This window comes from Asterias rubens, chromosome 5 (assembly GCF_902459465.1).
Source record: "Asterias rubens chromosome 5, eAstRub1.3, whole genome shotgun sequence".
Classification (NCBI taxonomy): Eukaryota; Metazoa; Echinodermata; class Asteroidea; order Forcipulatida; family Asteriidae; genus Asterias; species Asterias rubens.
The window spans coordinates 3,136,573-3,145,807 of NC_047066.1; the positions used below are offsets into that span (position 1 = coordinate 3,136,573).

The following is a 9,235-nucleotide window of genomic DNA, read 5'->3' on the forward strand; positions in this document are numbered from 1 at the left end:
TCTGAAAAACTGTTTTTAAGCTCGTGTTTGTAACTCCACCCCACCAAAATGCAAAATTATTTCATCAACCCTTTTATATCACTACAAAGTATCATCCTTGGCCTTACTTGAGAAAAAAATTATTGCTTTAAATTTCACCCTTGTGCTATTTTGCATGGCACATTTTTACCCTATTTTTGGACCCCAAAATATCAACTTGCCAGGGGTCTCAGAAATTTTTTCTTTCGACTGTGATTAGGGCCAACATTCGTCTTTTCATATCTGGAGAGAAAAATTTGAGCAATTGTATCCTATGGCGACAGTACTGCCTCAAAAAATTATTTTTAAGTTTTTCCCTCAGTTTTAACTAACAACATAAAAAAGAACTTTTCTACCAATCCGGCACCTTTTCCTAAGTAATCTGTAGGCATGTGGATTACCCAACATTAATCTGGAATTTGTGATGATTGGCCCCCCCCCCCCCCAAAAAAAAAAAACCGCATGTGTCACATTAAAAATCACATATTTTAAATTTCACGTTTTTATACAAGTGCTTTTTAAAAAAGGAAACCAATAGTTTTGTAAATCTTAACATACTGTTTATTCAGAACCAGAACCAACCAGTTCCCTCTGAACAGATTCAGCTTTCTCAAAAAACAGCACTGTATTTAATTGCTTTCAAGTGGAATATTTTTAGTGTTGTGAACAGCACCCCCATTGGTGATAGTCAAACATTAAATTTGGGGATTCCCCTCGCACAGTTTCCAGCCCAAAATTAATGAATACAATTATTTTTACCTTAAATGTACCTTCATGTTTGATTCCCACTGCAATTAGAGAAGTCGCAAAGAGCATTATTTACAAGTTAACCGATACAGTCGTCCCCTTGGTCCCCTGCATATCGCCCAATGTAAACCTTTTTATCCCCATCAAACGAAAACAAACTCTAAAAGTAAGCAATTCCCAATCAGGGACTGGGGTTCATTATAATTGCATTGTAATTGTAATTAATAAAATGCAGTAGGTTAATTTAACATTGTTGACCTGCAAAGTGGGCTGTATCCAGTTTCAACACAGGACTGCTCATACTGCTGATTAATTCTTTGTGGAATCAACATTCGAATGACATTAGGAACCTTCAAACTTTCTCCTGTAGAAAGGTTCAGTACCTTTTCTCCAAAAGGCAAATCTTGAACCACATGCCCCCCAGTGATGAAAGTCAGAAAATGGTCCACTTGTGACATATCAAGCTTCATTCTTGATGTATGACTTAAAATCACGTTGACACCTCTTCCTTGTTCCTTAGCATGCTTTTTGCTAGTGCAACTTTCCACCTTGATAGTCCTGGGATCGATTTCTGTAACTGTTTTATTGTTAATTTGTCTGCCATGATGGATAAAATCTGCCGCCTTGTATCCCATGTAATTGCATTGTTCTAGTATTCAACCAATGCATCAATAACTTCTGATTGAACTTCATCCTTGCTTAAGCCAACATACAGGTTCATAATTTGTGTCTTTTGGAGATCATTCCACATACAATCTGCTTCACCTGGTGCTAGGGTATTTAAAACCGCCCAACGGCTTCACCTGCTTGTTTTAGGTGGTATCTTTTTGTTGAGGGTCTTGTATCATGCCAAGGATTCTTGAGAATGTGTGGTTTCTCAATACCAAAAGAATCCAGAAAGTTAAACAATAGCTTTTGATGTATGTGAGATGCTTCACGACTGTTTAGTTCAGACTCACTTGAACTACTGCTGAAAGGAGGTATATACCCAGGAGTCTCAGGCACATGTTCACCTTCTTGAGATAATCCACAATCAAGTTCCTTCAACTCTTCACTGTCTGGGCGTTCCTCTCCTTGTTGTAATCAAAACGAAATTGTGCCTTTACTACTACAGATAATGATTTATTAGCAAAATAGTGGCAGTATTAACCATGACGATCAATACAAGTTTGGGAAGACTCTAACCACATAGGTAGCTAGAACACATGGGAATCCTATTAAAATATCTGTGACGCAACTTACCCAATGCATGAGGGCACACGACAAGCTGCGGGCTATAAAAGCCGTGAGCGCAACAGTCTCAGTCTCCCACTCAGTAAGTTCATAGTCAGTTCGTCGTATAGTTGGTGTATTCAGCACGTGCTAGGAGTATAATTAGGTAGGCTAGGGCGGGGCATACGGCATGCTGCACGGTGGGTGAAGTCGGGCTGGGCGCTGGTCACCGGGTGTCAGGAGGCTACTGGAGGCGCAGCTACGGATTGCTGTAGGTAGTGCGACGGGACGGAGCCGGGGAGCGCGCGTCGATGCACCAGCCGCCTCTACAAGGGAGATCCGAGGACTCAGAGCCGTAGAGGGCGGGCATCTAGGGAGGCGCACTATCACGCAATTGAGGCGTACGGCACAACAGACACCCGGAGGCCAAGTCCAGCCAGGCATTACCCCCACCGACAGCATTGCCTCGTATTGACGAACAGGAGGCTAATGTGATTATAGGGATTACATTAATAATTAGGGAGGCTAGTCAATATGGGTCCAGTTAATACAAGAGTGATTACACAATAAATAGTTGGAACACTGATATCTGTCTCGTGCGTCTTATATAATTGTCTGTCCTTGTCTGTCCCAGAAGGCGGAGGCGCGGATGAGTGCAGCTACGCGTATAGGCGGTATATTTCATCCAAAACGGATCTACCTTTCTTGACCGCTCGATTGGTAAGGGACCAGTTCCGCCACAAATTGTGTCGGGAGTGGGATTATACGCCTTATACACTTGCCCACGTTCTCACTTCTGGGAGGCTTGGAAAGGCAAGGACCATATCAGGACGCCTCAAATTAATTTAATAAAAATAATGTCAGGGTCTACTGGGGGTTGATGTGTGTATGTAGCTACAACACCGGGGTGAGGATTACTCCTTCATTCACACGCAGTAATAATCACTCAGGAAAGAAAATGGAGTCTATACAGTCCAACTGATGATTGTTGATTGTCTTATGATAGTTTAATCAAACCCAATTAAATCCACACAGCAAAGGTACAGAGAGACAATAAATTTAGTTTGTTTTACAATAATCAAACTCACTTTTGTTGCAGTTAAAAATAATATTAATATAATCAATTAACTCTGGACTTACCAGACACCTGGGATTTAGGCACTAGCTCTCCTAACCGACCATGTCTATAAGGCGTCCCACGCCACAATCTGGGCTGTAATAAATACACATACTCATACAGTCACGCATGGTGAATAGATAGCCCTACAGGTGCACAGTGAAACTCATCCACTTACAAATAATGAGCATTGTTTATAGCCACAAACAACAGATTTATACAATGAAATGTAAAACTAATATTAACTCACCAGAATCCACGAATGAAATTGGGTTGGATAACCACTCCCAGATATATGTTCTTCAATCCAACCGCGAAAGCGGTGGAAACTTTTCATGCCGTATTTAGATTGTCTCAAGGGGTCTTGTATAATCTTCCAACAATGGCGATCCTCCAATGCCACTTGCATTGGTCATAGCGTATAGGCAACGTTAGCCCTAGTGCAGAAACAAATCACTACACGTGCAAAAGAAAATACATTTGTAGACTCATCAGAGAGTTAATAAAATACCCAATGACGACCTAATTAAATATTAAATGATAAATTTTAAATCCCACATTACTATTAATGTGAATTTTAAAGACAAACTAAAAGAACCAATTATATAAGACATACTACATTAAGCAATGTAAGTACATACAATGCGGAAAACAAAGTGGCTTGCCGCGTTAACGGGGCTTTGAGTAGTGAAAGTTGCCAGACCCCGACAATAATAAAGACTGAGACTAACAATGACGAACCAGACTGTCCAGGAACTTCAGGAAGAGATTGACAGCCTCCGTGTAGACCTCAAGGAAGAGAGGATGAACTTAGGTGTTCAATGGAGGAGGGTACACGCCAGGAGGCAAAGATGGAACAGTCTGACAAAATATCCCGGCTAGAGGACTCATGGAGGCGCTCCAGTCGCCAGGAGGCTTCATTTGGTTCTGGCTTGGACACTAGAGTTACCTACACTGCAAAGGTACAGGGAACAGCGCCGGAGGTCACAGGAGGTGATTGGACACCTCCGAGGAGTATTTTGAAGAGGAAAATAAATTGGATGCCACAGGCACAATCCACTGCTATCACGGGAGACACAACACCCCCTATGGAGGCTTTCGAGGAGTCGCCGAAGCCCGTTGAACCAATTAGGGAACGAGAGGAGAACGAGGACTTGGACCATGACACACATACCACCAGGGCATGAGGCAGTCATACCGGGGAGAATGGATAAATCATTTGACTCGTATCATGTCGGAGTAATAGAACCAGTTGAAGGAGGAGGGGTGGTGGCTGACAAGGGCCTTATAATTGTGAGATTGCTAGTGAACATGGACGGCGGGACACTGCCGCTGCGTGTGCTGAACCCAGGACGACGGAAGTGTGTCCTTCGATGTGGGGTGACCGCAGGCCACCTCACGCCAGTTGAGGAAGGAGATGTAGAGGAGGCAACAGAGGGAGCAGCGGAGAGAGGGTCAAATGATGTGCGGGTCCCAGGACATCTTTGGAAGCGCAGCGTGGAGGGGATAGATGTACGCTACCATTATACAGTTGCAGGGCTGTTGTCAGAATTCTCGGATGTATTTTCTGAGGGAGAAAAGGACTTAGGAAAAACTGACTGGGTGAAACACACAATAGACACCGGCAGTGCTAAACCAGTGAAGGAGAGGCCTCGGCAACAGCCTCCATGTAACCAAAAGGAGATAGATCGACAGGTGGACGACTTGTTACAAAGAGGCGTTATAGAGCCAGCGGACAGTCCATGGGCCTCCTGTTCGGAAGAAGGACGGCACCCAGCGGTTCTGCGTACATTATAGAAGACTCAACGAGAGGACAATTAAAGGATTCGGGTACTTTTTCAAAATGTCCACAGAATTATATTAAACTTACAGGGTTTGAAGATAATGATAGTTGAAAGCTTCCCTTCAAATATTACTAACTAAGGTTGTGTAGTTTTTGAGAAATGAGTAAAACAAGTCACAAAATAGTTTTGGTCTCATGAGACCAAAACTATTTTAGCATGTAAGATCCCCTTAACCAGTTATGATATTATACCAAAACCATGCATAACTGGTTAATACGATTTTACATGCTAAAACTGAGACGAAAATGATTACTTTTACTCATTTCTCAAAAACTACAGCACCTCAGTAAGTAAAATTTCAAGGGAAGCTTTCTACTATCATAATCTTCAAACTGTAAGTTTAATGTAAATCTGTGGACATTGTGTTTTTTGTTAGGAAAAAGTACATAGACCCTTTAAGGATGCCTACCCCGTCCCCCAAATTGACGATACCCTTGACGCCCTAGCCGGTGCAAGATGGTTTTCGACCCTTGATCTTGCATCCGGCTATTGGCAAGTCGAACTGGACGACGAAGCCCGTAAAGAGTCTGCTTATGTGGTGCACGGAAGGTTGTACAGTTGGAGAGTTATGCCCTTCAGCTTGTGCAATGCCCCCGCCAAATTTGAGAGGCTCATGGAGAGGATAGTGCGCGGACTCCAGTGGGAAACATTGCTTGTGTATTTAGATGACGTGATAGTGTATGGGCGAACTATTATGGAGGAGATCAGCCACTTGAGGGAGGTACTTCAGAGGTTCCGCGAGGCGGGGCTTAAATTAAAGCCGGGGAAATGTCACCTCGTTCGTCAGTCTGTCAAGTACCTGGGCCAAGATGCCGAGATGTGTAAGATACTGGGTATTCGAAAGACCCGGACAGTCGCCTAAAACCCGAAGTCTGACGGACCCGTGGAAAGATACAACAAAACACTCATAAACACTGTGTCAATGATGCTGGACCCCAATCGTAATCAGAGGGACTGGGACCAGCAGCTCCCTTTTGCAACATTTGCTTACAGGTCGCTACCACAAGAGTCTACAGGAGAGACCCCAAACATGCTTATGTTGGGCCGAGAAGTAATGCTCCCAGTTGACCTCACTACTGAAGAGCCTCTTCCTGACGAGGCTATGGAACCAAAGACAGACTATGGGGAGGAACTGCGCAGGAGAATGCAAAGAGCCCATGAACGAGCCAGAGAACAAACGAGGACTAGCGCTAGACGGCAGAAGTTGTCCTACGACAGGAAAGTTGAGGGGACAATGTAGGTGAGTTCATTTGGCTATACAACCCAGCAAAAAAAAGGGAGTGTGCCCTAAGTTAGTTTCGAGATGGGAAGGGCCGGACCTGATAATAAAGAAGCTTTTTGATGTGAACTACAGGATTCAGAGTAAACCAGAGGGAAAATGCTTGTAGTCCATTTCGATAGAATGAAACCCTACGAAGGCCCTCACATGGATGCTTGGCATACGGAAAGGTATTACAAGGGTTACTGAAACTAGGGCTAGTGAACTTTTTTTTCAAACTAGTTATTTGTTTGTGAGGTTGGTTTCATTGGAAAGGCCGTCAGAAAGTAACACAAATGGTGGTAAGATGGTCACAATTGACCAATGCACTCCGAAGTTATGGCCAAATACATGACGCTCAAAATTATGCTAATTTGCATAGGAAATGCGTAAAAAAATTGTCATTTTCTTTGAAATTGAATAAAAAGGCATATTCAAACACCTGCTACAATGTGAATAAACATTTAATTCAACCAAAACTTGTTGATTTCATTGTTACACAGAAATATTATTGATTCCAGTTGCTACACCATATTTGCTACACCATATTTGCACAAAATTTTGATCACACATGGAATGAGTGAAGTTACACAATTTAAGGCATTTTTTCAAAAACTTACATTTAAGCAAATTTTTACAAAAAACTGACATTATTTTTAGCTTATTAATATGCAAAAATGTCATAATTCCAATTCCGAATGCCCAGTTTTGACGAAATTTGAAACAAAGATCATTTGGGTTATAAAGAAAGAAAGATAATTTGGATTTAAGAATAGAAGATATTGAAAAATTCCTTATTTTTTGTGTTTTGGGTTTTTTAATTGTGTTTCTGGTGCAAAATCTCATTAGTACGCATTGTAATAAACACGGGCCTGTCGCCTGCCATACTCCATCTATTAGTGTGTGGTGAGCTATTGGTTACCTGTGGAAATAATCCATCGCAAGCGTTATGTTTGTTGAACTCGATGATAAAATGAGGCTTTTCAAACAGCAAAAAAAGTGTGATTTCAACGTCAATCTCAATCAGAGTTTAAATATAATGTAAGTTTATAACATGAATCAACTATTTTCCAAAATTCTGTGGAATCTTTTTAACATTTTAATCTTAAACGAGGAATGATAAATCTGACTTTTTAAAACTAAAAATCTTTGTTCTGTGGCTTTTTCTACATAAAGTGGAACCAGTTTCAACCACCATGTGCGCGAGCTCTACTGAAACTCTGATTCAGATATATCAAGGGCAGTCACTGGAACAGCAGAATCACCAGAGAGGAGCCGAGGCGACAATACCGGGCATAGATGTTGATTAGGACGTTTGGATCGAACCAATGCTTGACATGGGAGGTTATGACAATGACGTGATTACTGAGACAGTACAGGATATAGAAGATATTCCTGTAACTCATGGTCGAAGGAACCCCCTCAGAGAGAGGAAGCTACCTCTCCGTTTCCGTTAGGGAACAATTGTACATTATCGGATCCCTTATACTAACCTCTGCTATAAATTTTAATGTTTATTTTTCAGACTGGAAATCATGAAAGAGCAAGAAAGGAGAATGTTCAGCTGCCCTGAATGCCCCAATACGTTCCAGCACAAGATCAGCCTCATGAGACATAGACAAGTGGACCATGGCATAGAGTTGTATGTTTGGTGCGAAGGGTGCGACTTCAGAAGTGCAAGGAAAGACAACCTAAGAAGGCCCTATCGCCAGAACCACAAGGAACACATCCACGAGGTAGATGTGGTGCCCCTTGAGACAGAGAGAGAACGGGCACAGAGGCGACGCTTGGACGGTGGGGAGGAGACAAAGGAGACAAGAAGAGTGATGGTGAGCAGGGGCCTGGAGAAAGCGGAAACATGGGCGAAGGCACGGGATACCATCAAGGAGAACCAGGCCACCAGCAAGCAACAACGGGGCGAGAAGCGTCCACGGGGAAACACGGATGAGCAGCAGACACCCAAGTGCAAGATTGGTAAAGGTGATGGAGGCGCCACTCGAGGTCCTCTTGACCTATCGGTGCCTCGACCGGAGGTATCCCTATCACCAGCCTCAGTGTCTCTGCTGGACGAGGACGTACCAGCCCCCGTACTTGAGCCACTACGAGGAAAGCCCAGTGGGAGTAGAGGAGATGACGCGAAGGAGGATAGCAGTGAGGATGAGGAGGGAGTACTGCCACCAGAGGAGCCAGCCGAGGCAAGGGCCGTGAACAACGAGGGAGCAGCAGAGCACAGGGAGGACCTGCAACCCATCCCTCAGGTGCCTCTTGCTGAAATCCTCAGAGGCAGAGTGAGCCGCGTGTCTGAGGTTTCTTCCACATTTGACTACCAAGAGGGGGTGAAGGTTCGCGAGTATCAGTTGCTCAGGGTTTACGACGTGCGGTTCGACTAGGACTTCCGTAGGAAGTAGTTTTGATGAGAGGCGCATGTATAAAGAGGCGCCAGAGGAGTTGATGACCCTGTTGAAGTTGAATAAAGTTATTGGTTTTCAATAAGTTGCTTGGATTCTTAGGTCTTTATGAACGGGGGCGTTCATGCTAAGAAGGAGGCTTTGTGACGTAACTTACCCAACGAATGAGGGCACACTCCTAGCTGCGGGCTATAAAAGCCATGAGCGCAACAGTCGGGTCTCTCAGTCTCCCACTCAGTCAGTTCGTCGTATAGTTGGTGTATTCAGCACGTGCAAGGAGTATAATTAGGTAGGCACGGGCGGGGCAGACGGCATGCTGCACAGTGGGTGAAGTAGGTAGCGCGACGGAACGGAGCCGGGGAGCACGCATCGATGCACCGGCCGCCTCTACGAGGGAGATCCGAGGACTCAGAGCCGTAGAGGGCGGGCATCTAGGGAGGCGCACTATCACGCAATTGAGGCGTACGGCACGACGGACACCCGGAGGCTAAGCCCAGCCAGGCATTACCCCACCGGCAGCATTGCCTCTCATTGACGAACAGGAGGCTAATGTGATTATAGGGATTACATTAATAATTAGGGAGGCTAATCAATATGGGTCCAGTTAATACAAGAGTGATTACACAATAAA

At 43.9% G+C, this 9,235-nt stretch overlaps 1 protein-coding gene across 1 annotated transcript in view; it reads left to right on the plus strand.

Annotated features, from left to right (window-relative positions):
* Positions 1-9,235, plus strand: part of LOC117289933 (breast carcinoma-amplified sequence 3-like) — a 33,563-nt gene extending 24,328 nt beyond the window's left edge. The window contains exon 16 of the mRNA XM_033771135.1: positions 7,722-9,235. Coding sequence (XP_033627026.1) covers positions 7,722-8,586 — 865 coding nt within the window. The 3' untranslated portion in view covers positions 8,587-9,235. The remainder of the gene's footprint in view (positions 1-7,721) is intronic.